This window comes from Uranotaenia lowii, chromosome 2 (assembly GCF_029784155.1).
Source record: "Uranotaenia lowii strain MFRU-FL chromosome 2, ASM2978415v1, whole genome shotgun sequence".
Taxonomy (NCBI): domain Eukaryota; kingdom Metazoa; phylum Arthropoda; class Insecta; order Diptera; family Culicidae; genus Uranotaenia; species Uranotaenia lowii.
In genome coordinates, this window is record NC_073692.1 from 53,019,058 (window position 1) to 53,038,943 (window position 19,886).

General features: G+C 41.3%; 1 protein-coding gene across 1 annotated transcript in view; it reads left to right on the forward strand.

The window, feature by feature from the left end:
* LOC129749913 (protein Wnt-1-like) overlaps positions 1 to 19,886 on the forward strand; it is a 33,226-nt gene extending 13,340 nt beyond the window's left edge. The window contains exons 2-5 of the mRNA XM_055745038.1: positions 58 to 320; positions 12,968 to 13,266; positions 14,987 to 15,297; positions 17,218 to 19,886. Of these exons, the coding sequence (XP_055601013.1) occupies positions 58 to 320; positions 12,968 to 13,266; positions 14,987 to 15,297; positions 17,218 to 17,524 (1,180 nt within the window). The 3' untranslated portion in view covers positions 17,525 to 19,886. The remainder of the gene's footprint in view (positions 1 to 57; positions 321 to 12,967; positions 13,267 to 14,986; positions 15,298 to 17,217) is intronic.

The following is a 19,886-nucleotide window of genomic DNA, read 5'->3' on the forward strand; positions in this document are numbered from 1 at the left end:
TTTTCCACGTTCTAACAAAAGTTTTTCTTTTGCACCTTTTCCCGAAAAAATCAACAGGGGTATTGCAAAGGCTGGAGAACCGAATAACATTTCACCGCTGGCAAACGGGATGATGTACATGGATCCGGCGATACACGCGACGCTAAGGCGGAAACAGCGAAGGTTGGCTCGGGAAAATCCCGGAGTTCTGGCGGCTATCGCCAAGGGAGCCAACATGGCCATCAGCGAGTGCCAGCATCAGTTCCGGAATCGCCGGTGGAACTGCTCGACCCGGAACTTCCTGCGGGGGAAGAACCTGTTTGGGAAGATCGTTGAACGAGGTAAGTGCTTGGATTTTTTATGTTTTTGTAATTTTAGAAACTTTTGAAATTTTTCAAATTTTTGAAATTTTTGACATTTTGGACATTTTTGACATTTTTGAATTTTTGAATTTTTTATATTTTAGACATTTTAGACATTTTAGACATTTTTAACATTTTGACATTTTTGACATTTTTGACATTTTTGACATTTTTGACATTTTTGACATTTTTTACATTTTTGACATTTTTGACATTTTTGACATTTTTGACGTTTTTGACATTTTTGACATTTTTGACATTTTTGACATTTTTGACATTTTTGACATTTTTGACATTTTTGACATTTTTGACATTTTTGACATTTTTGACATTTTTGACATTTTTGACATTTTTGACATTTTTGACATTTTTGACATTTTTGACATTTTTGACATTTTTGACATTTTTGACATTTTTGACTTTTTTGACTTTTTTGACTTTTTTGACATTTTGGACATTTTTGACATTTTTGACATTTTTGACATTTTTGACATTTTTGACATTTTTGACATTTTTGACATTTTTGACATTTTTGACATTTTTGACATTTTAGACATTTTTGACATTTTTGACATTTTTGACATTTTTGACATTTTTGACATTTTTGACATTTTTGACATTTTTGACATTTTTGACATTTTTGACATTTTTGACATTTTTGACATTTTTGACATTTTTGTCATTTTTGACATTTTTGACATTTTTGACATTTTTGACATTTTTGACATTTTTGACATTTTTGACATTTTTGACATTTTTGACATTTTTGACATTTTTGACATTTTTGACATTTTTGACATTTTTGACATTTTTGACACTTTTGACATTTTTGACATTTTTGACATTTTTGACATTTTTGACATTTTTGACATTTTTGACATTTTTGACATTTTTAACATTTTTGATATTTTTAACATTTTTAACATTTTTGACATTTTTGACATATTTGACATATTTGACATTTTTGACATTTTAGACATTTTTGACATATTTGACATTTTTGACATTTTAGACATTTTTGACATTTTTGACATTTTTGACATTTTTGACATTTTTGACATTTTTGACATTTTTGACATTTTTGACATTTTTGACATTTTTGACATTTTTGACATTTTTAACATTTTTGACATTTTTGACATTTTTGACATTTTTGGCATTTTTGTCATTTTTGTCATTTTTGACATTTTTGACATTTTTGACATTTTTGACATTTTTGACATGTTTGACATTTTTGACATTTTTGACATTTTTGTCATTTTTGTCATTTTTGTCATTTTTGACATTTTTGACATTTTTGACATTTTTGACATTTTTGACATTTTTGACATTTTTGACATTTTTGACATTTTTGACATTTTTGACATGTTTGACATTTTTGACATTTTTGACATTTTTGACATTTTTGACATTTTTGACATTTTTGACATTTTTGACATTTTTGACATTTTTGACATTTTTGACATTTTTGACATTTTTGACATTTTTGACATTTTTGACATTTTTGACATTTTTGACATTTTTGACATTTTTGACATTTTTGACATTTTTGACATTTTTGACATTTTTGACATTTTTGACATTTTTGACATTTTTGACATTTTTGACTTTTTGACATTTTTGACATTCTTGACATTTTTGACATTTTTGACATTTTTGACATTTTTGACATTTTTGACATTTTTGACATTTTTGACATTTTTGACATTTTCGACATTTTCGACATTTTTGACATTTTTGACTTTTTTGACTTTTTTGACATTTTTGACATTTTTGACATTTTTGACATTTTTGTCATTTTTGACATTTTTGACATTTTTGACATTTTTGACATTTTTGACATTTTGACATTTTTGACATTTTTGACATTTTTGACATTTTTGACATTTTTGACATTTTAGACATTTTTGACATTTTTGACATTTTAGACATTTTTGACATTTTTGACATTTTTGACATTTTTGACATTTTTGACATTTTTGACTTTTTTGACATTTTTGACATTTTTGACATTTTTGACTTTTTTAACATTTTTGACATTTTTGACATTTTTGACATTTTTTACATTTCTTACATTTTTGACATTTTTGACATTTTTGACATTTTTGACATTTTTGACATTTTTGACATTTTTGACATTTTAGACATTTTTGTCATTTTAGACATTTTAGACATTTTTGACATTTTAGACATTTTTGACATTTTTGACATTTTTGACATTTTTGACATTTTTGACATTTTTGACTTTTTTGACATTTTTGACATTTTTGACATTTTTGACATTTTTGACATTTTTGACATTTTTGACATTTTTGACATTTTTGACATTTTTGACATTTTTGACATTTTTGACATTTTTGACATTTTTGACATTTTTTTCATTTTCGGCATTTTTGACATTCATCTGCTTGTTTGAAATTTTTGACTTTGTTGTTTGTTTTGGATTTAAGCAGGTTTTTGGAACTTTGATATCTTTTTTGACAGTTATTATTTTCAAATCGTCACTATTGTAAATTTTTTGTTTATCTGTTAAAAAGAAAAAAAAACGGAATCCTCGAATTCAACCCTGGCTTCATTCCTTTGGCAAGTAATTCGAGTGAGATTATCCAGCCAATTTGGTTTCTCAGCAGAGGGGAAAAATAACAAACAACCCAGAAAAAAAACCTCCATATGTTCTATACAACAAGGAACACGCGTTCCTGAATTTGCCGTTGTATGAGTGTGTATGCGCGGCTGTCACCCAAAAATGCATTGTGCGCCCATTTTTTTGTGTTTTCAATCCGATCAGATCAAAACGGGATGAATGGACGTCTTGAGAAAAGTTCGGGCCCGAAAGAAGAAAATCTTCGGCTGGCAGAAAATTTCCAATCCTTCGCCGATCCCTCGACCAGGAACCCTTAATTGTTTGTTGTTCCTGCTGACTGCTTGTATGCCTACACTTGAATGTTGATTTTGGTCCCAAAACGTATAGGGAACCTTGAAATCCATCACATCGGGTAGAATCACTTTTCCTGAGTGGTTGCTCCTCGGGCAAAAGTGTAGAGCGGCGTACGTGAGAGAAAGCCTTCTAAAGTTGTGAACGAGTGGAGGAACGGCAAGGAGGAAGCAACCATTTGACGACATTTAACGTTTCTTTTCTGTTGTTCCCTGTCATCAAACCACTTGAGAAGACGTTAAAATGCTTCGATTTTTTTTCGGGAAATTTCCCTGTTCCCTCTAGATTTTTTTTTAAACTTTGGACGAAAATAGGCTGTTCAATAAAATTGTTGCACTCGAGGATCGGTACTTCCGAAAGGGAGTGCAAGGCCGTGTGCAGATGTCCCCGGAGGGCTTATCTGTCCCGGAGGATCTGTTTTCTGTGATTCTAGGGCGTTTTTCCCGAAACAAAGGCACGAATTCTGTAACAGTTTATTTTTGCAACATTCGAGGACCTCCTATTACGCGCGTCGGTCGTCGTCAGTTCGTCTATTCGGCAAACGCATGGCACAGAGCGGCGTTTGGTAATTTGATACGTGTAGTTTGTTGTTACACAAGATCTGACATTGGAAACAATGTGCTGCCTGGGCTTCGGGGATCGACAATAGGAAATTCGATAATCGTGTCTAGTGTGAAAATTAGCAGTCTCTAAAACCCTCGGACGAGAGCAGCAACTGGAGATTCGAATCGGCACACATCGCGTCGGGATTAAGGGGGAGAAAAACGTGAAGGGCCACAATCGGAGATCGACGTGCCTGTGGATGTTGACATTGAGAACGCCACGCTAGGCTCGACTCTTCCCATCGATGTGGGGAAGTTTGGATGATTGGGCGGATCGTTAAAGTGTGCCTACGCAGCAGCTGCTGCCGACAGACAACGACCGACGAAGTTTCGATTCTGCGTAGGCGATTATGCAAGAGCTGGTAGCTGCGGCTTTCACAGCTTTTGCGCATAGTAATGAGCGGTAGCGTCACGCGCCTAGTTATCGAAAGGGAAGTTTACCTACAATCGGAACCGATCTGCGTCGGACGCGAGAGTATGTGCGTTCCATTTAGCGTCTTCTCATTGGGTCTATGCGATAATCGGAAAATGGTTACATGTCCGACTTTTTTTTAGTTTGGGTCCATGAACCAGAAACGTTGTCCGAGTGACATAATAACCATAGAGAACAATTAGTCTTATGAGCACATTTAACGCTTATCAATCGCTAGAACGACCGTTAATAATTGTATCTTCTTTGCTTACAAAGTTCCCGAACAATAAAGGTGTTTCAGGATGGAGTTCATGAACTAGAAATGTGGTCCGAGCGACATAATAATCCTATAGAACAATTTTATCAAATGATCTCTTCTAACGCTTATCATTCGCTAGAGCGATACGGTATCAACTGATTTACTCTGCTAACAAGTTTCTGATCAATAGCGGTGCTCCAGTATTGGGTCCAAGAACTAGAAATGTTGTTCGAGTAACATAATAATCCTATGAACAATTTTGTCAATTGATCACATCTAACGCTTATTAATCGCTAGAACGACCAATTATTAAATTATCTTCTTTGCTAATATGGTTCCTGAACAATAGCGGTGCTCCAGGATTGGATCCATGAACTAGAAGTGTTGTCTGAGTGACATAATAATCCTATAGGAAAATTTTATCAAACTATCACCTTTTACGCTTGTCAATCGCTAGAACGACCGTTCATAAACTCATCTTCTTCGTTTACAAAGTTCCTGAACAATAGCGGTGCTCCAGAATTGATTCCATTAACTAAAAATGTTGTTTGAGTGACATAATAATTGAAAAGTTCAATTTTTTCAAATGATCTCATTTAACGCTTATCAATCGCTAGAACGATATGGTATCAACTGATTTTCTCTGCTTACAAAGTTTCTGATCAATAGCGGTGCTCCGGGGTTGGGAAATGTCGCTAAGGAGCAATTTCGATGCGGTGCGGTAGAAATGAAGTCATTACTCATCACCACGGCAGCGTAACAGCCCGGGAGAAAGGTGGCAGCGGCAGGCGAGTGTGACGAAGATCCATTAGAGCGCAATATCGCCTCAACGCCACTACGCTCCATATAATCATTAATTAATGCAATAGCCGCCGCTAGCGCAGCGCAGCAACTCGGGTGGTAACTTTAGAGGTGTACTTACTGCCTTCTTATGCGCTCTGGTTTCTGCAAAACAGATCGACTGGCAGGCTGCCACGCAGCAATTTGAAAATCTTTTTTCCCGAGCTGAGTTTAACGCGGCGTTGATCTTTCCCAGCAGCCGACCACTGCACTGGCGGGGGTACTGGAGCGATAAATTATAATAATTGTCGGAAAATTAATGGCAATTTACCGAACAGTTATGGCGAATTTAGACTCTGATTGATTGAGTAAACATGCGGAATTAATTGCCGCCGCTCGAGAGTTCGGGTTCAGTTGGTTAATCTTCTGTTGTGTAGGCCGCTGTAGATCGCAACGAGAAGGAGGAGGGACTTTGGCGAAAGTTAAAGAAAATCTGGTTTTTCGTTATTCGTGGAGCATAAATTGATTAATCCAGATGGGTTTCCGCGTTGGAAGCGCTCTATGACTTAACTTGCGTTCAATAGCAACATTGTTGCCTATATTTAGGGGCTCAATGTTTTGCTTTATGTATCTAATATCTGTGTGGACTTCAGGAGCATGTTGAAAATTCGGTCAAAAAAAAAATTCTAATATTAAAGTCTTATTTTTAAGCACGTAAAACACGCTTTTGACAATTTCAGAACTTTCCCTCACACTTCTTCTCACCAGGTGGAACGCTACAAATGTTTTCACATCCAATTAACACCAATCAGCTTGATTTAAATTCTGCACACACACAATTTGCGGGCACCGTTGTTGATTGGTTGGTCGTTCGTTCCCACACTAAATCGGCCTCCGTTGTAGATCGGCAAACCGGAGCACGCCACCCACCCACTCACGAGCCGCCCACCTCGGAGGCTTATTTGCGCTCGCAAAACCATTTAAAAATTGCCATTGTCAGCCGTAGTGCAAACCACAGAAGCCGTGCACTCGTTTTTTCTTCTGTTTATTCTGTTATTTTTTTCCTTCGAGTGTCTCTCATTGCGGCGTCCCATCGTAGTAGGCAGGTAGCTGCAGTCCCGAACAAGCGCTCAAATTGTATTTATTTACCCATAGATCTGTAGCGTGGTCCCCAAGACAATAACCGCCATTCATTGAGAGCTGGAACGCTGCCACGACAGCGACGAGAAGTCTTTCGTAATTATGTTTAAGCTGCTTGGTATAAACAGTTGAGGTACCTACTCCACTTCCGTCTCTTTCTCGCGTAAGTAGGTACCTACCCGTTCGTGCTAATAGGAACGAAACGTGATGTCATTCTTTGCGGTTCCGTGGGCCTTCTGGTCCCTGTTGTTGTTGTTGTTGATGTCGTGCGCATGGGTTGACGATGATATCTTCCGACAACGACGACGAGTTTGACGACTAAGACGTAGATGATGATGGAGATCCATCTACTTCAATACAGCTTCCCTCCACGCACCGGAAAGCGCCGCCAGATTAAACGACGATAAAACGCTCTCTACATCGTCGTCTAATCTCTTTCCCTTACGGTCAACGAGATATCCCCGGCTTATCCGCATATCTCGCTCTCTAGTTTTCCCATTCTGTGAATGGTCCTCTGCAAAGGTGCTTATCTCCGTCTTAATTTCATCATTTTCTCGTCGAAAATCTTCGTCCAGCAGCTTAGAAGGCAATCGGCAGCAAACCGTGTGGTCCCAGGGCTCACCGAAAGCTGTCACTTGCGCTGTTCGGGTCCTTCCGAAGGGGTCCCTCTCTGTCTCTCTCGAGCTATTTAGCTGCCGTAAGATTGATCGAATTGTTCCAGGCTTCCGATCCGAACGCTGCTGATGCGCCATCGTCAACCGGTTGCGGCCTTCGTTCGTCGTGTGACAAAACCCGACGAATCGGAACCGACCGCGCCATCGTGAGAACATTTTTATCGCGATTTTATCTCCTCACTTCGATTTGTTTATCGCACCGTGTCGTCGTCAATGTTCCGGAGCCGCTGCGCCGCCGGGGTCCTAATTGACCAGCAGTTATTAAGGCTGAGGCTCCAAGAGAGAAAACGATCCAGCTGCCCTCGCCACACCACCGCTCACCACGGACAACTTTATTACCAGAAGGCAATTAAACGCTATAAATCTTGTCCGGCTTTCTGGGACCTCTCCTACTGTTGTAGGTTGGTAGCAGCGAGATCGTCACCAACATCTCCGGGGCGTAATCAAATCGTCGGTCATCTTCATCCCAACAACAGCAGCAACAACTACTACTAGATCAGTAGGTAGTCACCAAAGGGACCGACATTTACGACCACCCTGCCCGAAACAATACGACAGCGAGAGAGAGAGGAAAAAAACCCACACACGCGAGCACAAACATACACACCCTTGACATACAAGAATGGAGAAGAACCCGAAGCACGGGTCCCAAAACGCTCGGCGGCCCTCTCTCGGGGTGATGATGACAGTTTTATATTTTTAATACCGCAATAAAAATTTCTCAAATCGAGTCCCGCCGCCGTCTTCCGTCTCAGATTGTTTTTTTTTTTTTGACTAAACCATCATCAGCACCTTTTGGGTTTCTCTGAAACATCTTTCGAAGAACAATATGTTTTTTCTTTTCCATTTCTACGAGGAGATGAAGAGAAAAAAGTTTGTCTCGAAAGCGGCGAGATTTTGCTCTAAAATCACGGTCGCCGAACAAAAATAACCCATAATAGCTAATAGTTTTGAAGCCAGAAGTCCTCTATTAAAGCGTATCGATACACATTAATAAACGATTTTATATGCTCAATAAATCAGATTGCGTTTTTTGTTCGGCGTTTTTTTTTTCCTTCTGTCGATTCCTTTGGCCGGATCAATTTCGAACAAGATGAGCGGCTATTTTACATGGTTTTCTAGGTGGGCTTTAGGTGAATTGGTTTGTTTCATTCGGAAAGCTGAGTTATGTTCCCATTTTCGGTGACATTGGCGCTAGACTGTTGAATGACTCAACTTATAGCGAGGAGACTAGTCGAGCGAGATTTTGATACTTGTTACCTTCTGTCTCAAATAATATTCTTTATTAGTTCGCATTTTAAATCCCAGCACCACTTAAAGTTGACATGCTACTCCGGAGTAAAAAGCGTACAATTGTATGCGTCAAAGTAGGCAATTTTTCTACTTCTACATGCTACCATTGTTAAAAACATGATAACATGTCAAGCTAGAAAAACTTATATTGAATAATTTAAACTAGGGTATACAGATTCAATTGCATAAATTTAGGGGTCAAAAGTCCATATTTTTGTTTTAGAGTAGCATGTCAAGTTTAAGGTTAACTGAAAAAGTTGACTTTCAAAAATTGTAAATTAAAAAAACTTCCAACAAGGCATACAATTTTTTTCCCTGATTTGCCTTCTCGAATTGCCACCCAAGTGCAAAAAAAAGGAAAGCCTGCACCCCGATACGCAATCCGGCTGAATGGATTTGTCAATCATCGAAATGGGCAAACTAGAAAAGAGCATGCATGAACAGCAGTTTTTTTTTCTTCAGTAAGGGACTTCAAGAAAAGGAAAAATAAAAACCCAGGCAATGCACGCAACGAACTCCATTATCCTAAATATTGCAATTTGCAACGCCCAAATGCAAATGAATGCACCGGTTTCGGTACAAGCGGGAAAAAAACTGGCCGAAAACAACAGCGAAGCTGATGAAGATACTCCCAAGGGTTGTCCGTTTTCGGGTTTTCGTCCCGGTAATCATCGGGCAATCTTCTCCCGAAGCAAGACGGAGACTGATCGTTTCGCTTCCATCGATGGTTTCGAAGCTGGCTGTTTGTGTCACTGTGCTTCTTTAAAAATTTAAAACAAAAAATAACTCGAAAAAACCCACACACAGTCAAACTTCAAACAAACTCTGAGTCTACCAAAGATTTTTTTTCTCAGCTTCTGAAAACACAAAAACAACAACAACAGATGAAAAGAAAACAACACCCCGGGTAACGCCCATTGCACTCAATTTACCCATCAAGCTAATTGTTGTAGAGTTTAAAATGCCCGAGTTTTTTTTTTATTATTTGTTTCGGGGGCTCCGAGATCCGAACCGGATTTCCTTTTCCCGAAAAAATTTCCTGAATCGGCGGCGGTGGCTCACGCTGAAAACCAGCAATTATCCCAGTCGGGCTTCTGATCCGAAAATGTTTTGGCGTTTTTGCTGATCCCGCGGCTGTTCTTTGTTTGAGAATCTGTACAAACAACTTTGGTCCAGGCCAAGGTGGTGGGTTGGCATTTCCTCCAAACATTCTCGACTGAAAATGGTTGGGGGTGTTCTAGAAATACAGATCTGTGTCCAGACAAAGGGTTCTCGAATGTTCATTCATAGTTTGCGGGACCGTACTTTGGACGTGATTTCGCCAGCGATGGATGACGCACTCACGTATGGGGGAGATTGCTATCGCGGGTTCGTCACTCTCGCGCGAAATTCGACCAGGGATAATGTATTCATCAATCTGTCGGGAGACGATGGGATTAACATTTTTGACACATGTCCCTTCTCGTTTCTCGTTTCGTTTCCTCGAGAGGATCGGGGAAGATTTCATATCGTGCAAGTATCAATTACGGCTACCTCCGGGCAAGGTTGGACTTACCTAAAAAGCTGAAACGCTGCTGAAATCACCCGATTATAAACTCTCGACGACACGGAAGGGACCGATTTTAATCCCATAATATATTCATCGTTTCGAGGGCTCTGGGTATTTTTAAACGAGAAAAAAACGGTTTTATACCTGATCGTGGAGCGATCATTTAGTCTCCGCTGTTCGAAAATAAATAAATAGCGACTTGAGCGCTGAACTCCGGAGCCAAACTGACAAATCCCAATAAATCAATTAATAAGAGATCCATCACACACAAACTTGTAATGCGTTCTCGATCTTCCCGGATGACCGTCGACGATCCGGGGCCTCTGGGAGTGACAAATGACATCAATTAAAGCTAATCTGTATAAGCTACCTCCTGCAGCCGAACGAGGAACAGGAATGATGGTGATGATTTGGAGAAATGCCTTGAAACCACGCTGTCAATGATCCATCAGATTTGGTTCGATTTCATTAGGCAGAGATTAATGGGCAACACCGGTTCGCGCATTTACAACGCGCTGCTGGAACCATTCCCAGTTCCAGCTGAGGAACATTCCACACATATTTGTCGAAACACGCGTGCTTTCCATGTCATATTAGGCAATCCTTTCGTTCGGAAAAATAAATAAAAATAACCAGACTACACCCCAAAGCAATAAAAAGATTCCATTATCAGAGAACAAAAACCATTCACCCGCAAATTGGTGCGGTCCCACCGAAAAAAAAAACCCATAATGGGCCCATATTTCACCGGCACCGGCACCGCCTTTTTAATTGCTTTATGAAGTTGGGACACACCATTCTGGCCACGTCAAAACCTTGTACCAGAACCCGCCCATTAACAATGCCACATTCAACCTTGGACTCAAAAGCCATCGAAGGCGATGATGATCGATCTGGTCCGATTCCCGAATGGCTAATGAACGTCATAATTTGGCAGAAAAACATCTTTATTACCCCGAGGGACTTGTCTATTTCTACCATTTTTCCTCAACCACACCAGGGAGTGAGTTTGCCGGCCTTCGATCCCTTCTCGGAGAACTCGATCAGAGGTCTCAGCAAGGAAAAAAGCATCCTTCTGAAGCTGCTGCTGCTTCTGCATGATTGATATATTGAGCGGAAAATTTGACAAGTCAATCGGGACTCAGTCCCTAGAGACGAGAGCTACCAAGTGGTTACGTCCGAAGATGCTACTTCCTTGAAATTTTCGAAGCAACAGCAGCCTCCAGATGTCCTGGGTGTGGGTGATCCTCAATCGGGTCGTTTGCCTTTGCTCTGTTCGTCAATCGCTGCTGCACTTGACACACCCTGTCTCTTTAAGGCCCAACAGGATGTCTCTCTCGGTATTCCGGGTGCTGTTGGTCCTTTTCTTCCTTCCAACTTCTCGGACACAGGTACGCTTCGAGGTTTCCCGGGGTGGGAAGTTTATTATGATTGATTATTGTTCCCTGGACGCACCGGAGGAACGAGAAATTAAAATTTATAATAGAGGATCATCTTTCCCTGATTCGGGGCGCGTTGCTGTTCGGAGCGTAGCTGAGGGGTTTTAAAGTTTAAGGTGTGAAATTGGACTCCAAATGGGTGCTAATTTTGCCGGTGCTGAACGGTTTCGCAGCGGTAGGTTTGTTTCGGGCGCGATTCTTTGGGACACCCATGGGAGGAGTTCCCGGACGCTGGGTTCTGGGTATGAATTTCACAGCTCAATTTCGTTTAATTTGTGATTGAATTTAACACAACTAAGTTGGAGACAGCGTTGAAATCATGAATCCTAGATCATCGCAAGGTTAATGGGTTAATTTAAAAAATGTCTGTGTATTTGTTCACCTGATTTTAACGGAATAAAGATGAACTAATTCAATTCCATTTATGCTCAGGTGACGTAGAATTTAGTCATTCACGAACTGAAAAGGATATTTTTGGAAAAAAAGTGTAAAATCAAAGAGCTTCACCAAATTTAAACTTCTAGGGATTGAAATGCACTAGGAAAAAATGTGTGTGTATCGCTGTTTTGTCCATATGATTAGAGCAAAACTGGATTGACCGATTTCGCCTAGCTTATACTCAAAAGAAGCGGAATTTGATTCCTAGCGAAGCCTCAAAATATTATTGGAAACAACCAAAAAACGAAGCAACTGTACCATAATTGATCTTCGACAAATCGAAAGAAGTGTATGTGAAAATGTGTGTGTATTGTCTGTGCATTGTTTTTGTCCATATAATTTACACAGAACTGGGTGAGCCAATTTTGGAAAATTCATAGTCAAATGACGTGGAATATTTTCCTCTACAAAAACTCAATTTTTTTTAGAAAACAATTGAAATTGAAATGAATGAAATGTGTGTGAATTATTCTATGCATTGATATTTTTTTCGACATTATTTCAGTGGACAATTCCATCCTCTACAGAGCTACAAATTTTCCTTGCCAGAAAGTTGAAAATCAAGAAGCTATACCAAAATAGAACGTTTCACAAAAACTTGATGTTTCGTAAACATCTTCCTTCAGTTCAAAAGATCTCTTTAAGCAGCTTCTCAGCGACCCTACCACAAATTCTGGTTCTCTATCCTTTTCAGATTACGGCCGAGTTCATTCAAATTTTCGTTCTTACCTGAAACCGAGAAAAAACGATTATTTCTTTCGGAAACAGATCGGTTTCTTCTGCCGAGAGCCTCTTACAGTCTTCGGTAGGACTCAATCAATAGAGATGTGTGTTTCGAGAAGATTTAGAGAAAGTGCGCACGACTCGGTTCATCGACTTATGCACGATTAGACCGGACCATAAGTAGGATTACAAAACGATTTAATTTACCTCAATCAGGGGCTTCACCCGAGGTTTTTTTTCTCTTCAAATTTAAAGTTCGTCTTGATCTTTGAATGTTTCGGCTTACGCGGGGCTTGTTGAAGTTTACTTAAAGAAAAAAAAATCTCTACCCAAGTGATGACGATATTGATGGATTTGTTTTCCTCTCTCTTTTTTTCCACAGGATGTCGAGAGACGGCCTTCATCTATGCGATTACCAGTGCGGCCGTTACTCACAGTATAGCGCGGGCCTGTAGCGAGGGTTCGATCGAGTCCTGCACCTGCGACTACTCGCACCAGAATCGGGCCCCGCAAGCCAATGCGATGGGTGCCGTGGCTGGCGTTCGGGACTGGGAATGGGGCGGCTGCAGTGACAACATCGGATTCGGCTTCAAATTCTCCCGGGAGTTCGTGGACACCGGCGAGCGAGGTCGATCGCTGCGTGAGAAGATGAACCTGCACAACAACGAAGCTGGTCGAGCGGTAAGTTTCCTTCGGACTAGGTTTTCGTTTTCTGTAGATCAAAAGGGGCTCGGTGACGTGGAGGAGTTTCAATTTTAATTCGAGTGGCACTCAGAAAACAATCAGCGTAAAACGGGTTTTTTTTATCTCTTCCTCTGCTCGGGTTGCCTTCCCAGTTAGAGGAGGTCACCGGACTATGAGTAATCCGCTGACCGGGAGCAGCAACAGCATTGCTAAGCCAAGTAGCGAGCGAGAGCGATTCAGGTGAAATTAACGAAAGCTTTTTAACCGAATCGCTACCACACAAGTTGACAGCACTAGAGAGGAACTCCCGGTCTCTCCTTGCTCGGTCTGATATGCAAGAGAAATCAAATAAATAAATTTTATTTATAACTGTGGTTTCGGTTTTTTTTTCTCCAAGCTCGATTGCCTCTTGGAGCTTCCGAAGTGGGCTGAGGAAACGACGGTGGTGGGATTCGATTTCGCAAGCCCATTTGGCCAAGCTTTCGGTAAAAATTTCATTAATAAATGTTTTAATCCTCTTCGCTGCGGGCTCGCGTGAGCCCACGAAAGCACGCCCGCTGTTGATTGTATGCGATCTTCATCGGCGGGACGGTCGATCGACTAGGGTGGTTCCAATTGTAGAAAAATTCCTCAACTCATCAAATCTATACTTTTTAAACTCAGAATTCAAACTGAAGGTTTTACAAAGATTAAGATCATTTGATCAAAACTCCGATCAACCACTTAAAAACGAAATTCAGCCGAGAACCACCCGAACACCGACGACAGCACCAATGCGACACACGACGATTCAACCTTCGTCCGCGTTGGTCGTTCGATCGGTTGTCGTCGTCTGTGATTTCGGGTGGCGATCGCCGCGCGGTGGCCTCACCAAGCTACAAAGAAACGCGCGATTCCATAACTTCCCAACCGCAAAGAAGGGGCAACACTGACCATATTTTAAACTCGCTGACAGCTGATAAAAGGCCTAATGAAATCATTTATGAATTTTATTAATTTGTGGTGATTGTAATTAAGTGACATATTAGTCCTGCTGCTGTTAGCCTTTTGGTGGTGCGCAACGCGATCGGGTGATATTGGCGAAACGACTCACTCGCTGCTGCGCTCGGATCTCGGCTCAAGGGGATTAGTGTGAAGTGGTTTCGATTTCGTCTTTTGGTGACACACCCGACCCGAGTTCTTCGGGCGTCCGTTTTTCGACTCGACTTTCGGGGCGATCGACGAAGCAATTAAGCTGCTGCACAGCAGCGAGCGCACGATTGCTGTGGGAAACCCGAGAACGCAAGGATTAATATCAGCAGCAGCCGTTTGGGTTCGGGTATGGTGCATTTTGAGGAGATGATGATATTTAATTGATTTTTATAGGATTTTACTCGAATTGAAAACGAAATAAATGGCTATTTAATGTGCCCATAAATCTGGGGTTTTCTGTGAACCGTTTTCTTTTACTTGCAAGCCCAAACTGTTTCTTTGGGAAAGAAATGAACTTGTAAACTGCACATTCCTGGGACCCCATGCTGAGTCAATGATCTGCATTGGGCGCCCTCGGACCAAGTTCGTAAACCATACCCGTCGTCGGCCGGCCGCTACAATGTCACTCCTCGCAGAAACCGAGCGCCACGATTTCGATCACTAAACCATCGTAAATTATCTTCCGAAGATTTATGATATCAATTTCTCGTTTTGTTTTCCTTCTTCAAAAAAAAAAAAAAAACAGCACGTACAATCGGAGATGCGGCAGGAGTGCAAGTGCCACGGCATGTCCGGCTCGTGTACGGTCAAGACCTGCTGGATGCGGCTGCCCAGCTTCCGAGTGGTGGGTGATCTGCTGAAGGACCGCTTCGATGGCGCCTCCCGGGTGATGGTGTCCAACAGTTTGCGGACGAGCAGCGTGAACGAGGCCACACTGTCGAACCGGGCCAACCCGAACGGGCTCAAGAGCGGGAACCAGGTGGGATCCAGCGGTGCCAACAGCGTCTCGAGCAATTCGATCCACGCGCGAGGCCACCAGCAGAAAAAGTTCAATCGGTAAGTTTTTTTTTATTTTTATAAAATATTTTGGCTTCCTTGAAAATAAACCCGATTAAGATCGAAACGATGAAGGAAAGTTTTGTAAGGATGAACTGAACTATTTGACGAAAGACAAAAACCACAAATCAGATGACAGAAGTCAGATGACAGAAGTCAGATGACAGAAGACAGACGACAGAAGACAGACGACAGAAGACAGACAACAGAAGACAGACGACAGAAGACAGACGACAGACGACAGAAGACAGACGACAGAAGACAGAAGACAGAAAAAAGAAGACAGAAGACAGAAGCCATACGACAGAAGAAAGACGACAGTAGACAGACGACAGAAGACAGACGGCAGAAGTCAGACGGCAGAAGCCAGAAGACATTAGACAGAAGACAGAAGGCAGAAGACAGAAGACAGAAGACAGAAGACAGAAGACAGAAGACAGAAGACAGAAGACAGAAGACAGAAGACAGAAGACAGAAGACAGAAGACAGAAGACAGAAGACAGAAGACAGAAGACAGAAGACAGCAGACAGAAGACAGAACACAAAAGACAGAAGACAGAAGACAGAAGACAGACGACAGAAGACAGACGACAGACGACAGAAGACAGACGACAGCAGACAGACGACAGAAGACAGACGACAGAAGACAGACGACAGAAGACAGACGACAGAAGACAGACGACAGAAGACAGACGACAGACGACAGAAGACAGAAGACAGACGACAGCAGACAGACGACAGAAGACAGACGACAGAAGACAGACGACAGAAGACAGACGACAGAAGACAGACGACAGAAGACAGACGACAGACGACAGAAGACAGACGACAGAAGACATACAACAGGAGACAGACGACAGAAGACAGACGACAGAAAACAGACGACAGAAGACAGACGACAGAAGACAGAAAACAGACGACAGAAGACAAACGACAGAAGACAGACGACAGAAGGCAGAAGACACAAGCCAGAAGCCATACGACAGAAGAAAGACAACAGAAGACTGACGACAGAAGACAGGCGGCAGAAGTCAGACGGCAGAAGTCAGACGACCGAAGACAGACAACAGAAGACAGACGACAGAAGACTGACAACAGACAACAGAAAACTGACGACAGAAAACAGAAGACAGGCGACAGAAGACTGAAGACAGACGACAGAAGACAGACGACAGAAGGCTGAAGACAGACGACAGACGACAGAAGACAGAAGACAGAAGACAGAAGACAGAAGACAGAAGACAGAAGACAGAAGACAGAAGACAGAAGACAGAAGACAGAAGACAGAAGACAGAAGACAGAAGACAGAAGACAGAAGACAGAAGACAGAAGACAGAAGACAGAAGACAGAAGACAGAAGACAGAAGACAGACGACAGAAGGCTGAAGACAGACGACAGAAGACAGAAGACAGAAGACAGAAGACAGAAGACAGAAGACAGAAGACAGAAGACAGAAGACAGAAGACAGAAGACAGAAGACAGAAGACAGAAGACAGAAGACAGAAGACAGAAGACAGAAGACAGAAGACAGAAGACAGAAGACAGAAGACAGAAGACAGAAGACAGAAGACAGAAGACAGAAGACAGAAGACAGAAGACAGAAGACAGAAGACAGAAGACAGAAGACAGAAGACAGAAGACAGAAGACAGAAGACAGAAGACAAAAGACAGAAGACAAAAGACAGAAGACAGAAGATAGAAGACAGAAGACAGAAGACAGATGATAGAAGACAGAAGACAGAAGACCGATGACCAAAGACAGAAAAACGAAAACAGATGATCGACCATGGAAGAACGACGAACTATGAACTAATTGGCATTAGAGTTACACATTTTTGTCCTATAAAATTTCAACTGATCAATATGTTAGAGAACCGTTAGTAAAGAAAAAACATCTCCGTTTGTTCTCCTATTTGCAGCTACAACTTCCAGCTGAAGCCGCACAATCCGGATCACAAGCCGCCCGGCTCCAAGGACCTCGTCTATCTGGAACCGTCGCCCGGTTTCTGCGAGCGGAATCCCCGGCTCGGCATCCAGGGAACGCACGGTCGCCAATGTAACGACACCTCGATTGGGGTGGACGGGTGCGATCTGATGTGCTGCGGCCGGGGCTACCGGACCCAGGAGGTCATCGTGGTCGAGCGCTGCGCCTGCACGTTCCACTGGTGCTGCGAGGTGAAGTGCAAGCTGTGTCGGACGAAGAAAATTATTCACACATGCCTGTGAGAAGCCTACCCTACCTTGGAGTCCCGCTCCCGAGTAAGGACCCTCACCCTCAAGCCAGACGCGCAGAGATTTTGATGCCGCGGACGAAAGAACAGAAACAAAAACGAGCAGAGAAAAAAAAACGCGAACGTTCCCAACCTTTAAGAATGGAACGCTATTTTTCGCGGTCGCGGTCCGTCCGCTTTTTGTGCGTTGATCGTTGAATCATAATCTCACGAGACTTGGCAGCAGCCCCCAGGCTAAGCAGCAAACCAAATACAAACAACGACCCCAGAGCCAGTGGACGAACTGTAAGGTAGGAGAGTAGACGCAGAAAAAAAACCTTCACCAGTCAGTTTCCCCAAGACGACGACGACGACGTGAGCCAGGAGACGTCGAGAAAAACGAGAACATCTTCTTATCTTGAATATTCGACTTTTGTTTTAACTTATAATGGATGACATTTTATGCTTCCTCGCGCCCTCGCCCCCGGAATGGGACAGTACGAAAGCGTTGAAGGTTTTTTTTTCTTCTCAACTCTCCTCAATTTAATCTGTCGTCGGAATTTCAACTCATCTGGACCGGAGTAGCTGGAAAAGTTTAAGATAAAAGGCCAAAGCGAGATAGTGATGGTTCGAGGATCGAGGGGTCAGGAATCGGACCGGGCAGCTCCAAATCAAAATTGTAAATACTTAGCCTGCTCCCGGGAATCCTACGACAAAACGAGAGCAACACACACAAAAATACCTTCTTGATAGGAATATTATTTAATTATCTTAATTGTCAACCAAAAATATTATATATTTTTGCCTTGGTTCCGACCTTTTTTCTTTCGTCATTTTTCGGTGCTTGCGTGCGGAGAAAAATAATTGTAAGAAAAAATGGTTCCCAGCCGCTGTTTTTATGCTGCTTCTAGAAAACCACTCTCCCGGCGGAAGCTGCGAAGAGAATGTGTACATTTAAAGGTCCAGCATCTTTACCACAACAAACCCCCGACGATGGAATGAAAAAGTATTTATTTAATCCTCTATGGGCGAGGAAACGAAAACTGTTTCAGTATTACCTAAATGTTTTTATATCCATGATTGAATGTAGTATAATATCGTATCGTATCAGTATCCGTAATCCAATCCGAACCCCTAAAACTAGGCGAATCCCGCTAAATAAGACAAACCCTGAACAGTGACCCCAGTAGCTCCGTAAGCCGAAAACGAGATCCCAGTTACTTAGCGTTAGTGTGCTCGCGCGAACGTTTACTACGTGTTGTATAGTTAATGATAGGAGCTCATCTGTAAGCTAACTTAATGTATCTTTTTGCTTAATTGTAGCGAACATTTTTTTCTCTATACGGTAGGCATCAATGATGAACAAATAATGTCTACGAAAACTAACAATCAAATGAAAGACTGATAGCAATTAAACCGAAGGAATCGTGTTAGTTTTGTTCCCCGAAACCGTGCAGCTGTTTACAACTGAAACCTTTACTTAGTGCAGGCACTATTTGATAAGAGAAAAAAAAATCCCTAAATCAGAAATCAGAATGATTTTCATATACAAAAGAAAAATTATATTCGGTTCTTTCTACTCTCAATTGCCAAAACAAATAAACAAGCACAACGAACTAAGTATTGGTTAGCATAACGAAGAAAAAAAAATTCTGTAAATATAGGTAAGAAACAAATTTTAGGCTAGAATCCTTAAGCAATCCGTTAATCTTCTGCTTATTTAAAAACAAGAAACGAAAACTTACTTAAGAAAAAAAAACAAATATAGCGCTAGTAACTTATTAACAAATTTTCAGTCTGCAGCAAAAGCTCTTCTCACCTATCGGCTAACAGAAAAAGAATTAAATAAAACAAGTATTTAACAGTGCCCATAGCAACGTAAGATTTACTCTAACAATCAGAACTACTTAGCACGTCCCCTCCCCCTTTTTTGTAAATAAAAACATACAAATCGAAGAAGCAAAAACAGGTCCTTGCGTCCGGCTCTCGTAGTAAGAAAAGTGATACTTAATGTTTTAAATGTGCGTTTGATGTTTTTGTGTTTCCAAACAAAAACGAAACAAAACCGCCACCTGTGTATTATATTAGCATCGATGTTTGTCCCGTTTTTTTGTTCATATTTGTTTAATGTGTACCCCGCCAATATTTACGATATGTTGTCAGAATATTTCAATGTGTTAAGAGACCCCACAGCAAACGAACAATGCAAAAAAGGAACATACAAACAAACGGTACGTTTTTAACGCTTCCTCCCTGTACTTTATTGTATACTAGAAGAAACCCCTCCACAAATTGTGAATGTTGATCAAAAATGAAATGAAAAAAAAATCGAAATCATTATGAGCGAGAAAAAAAAATGAAGAAAATAAATAGTAAGA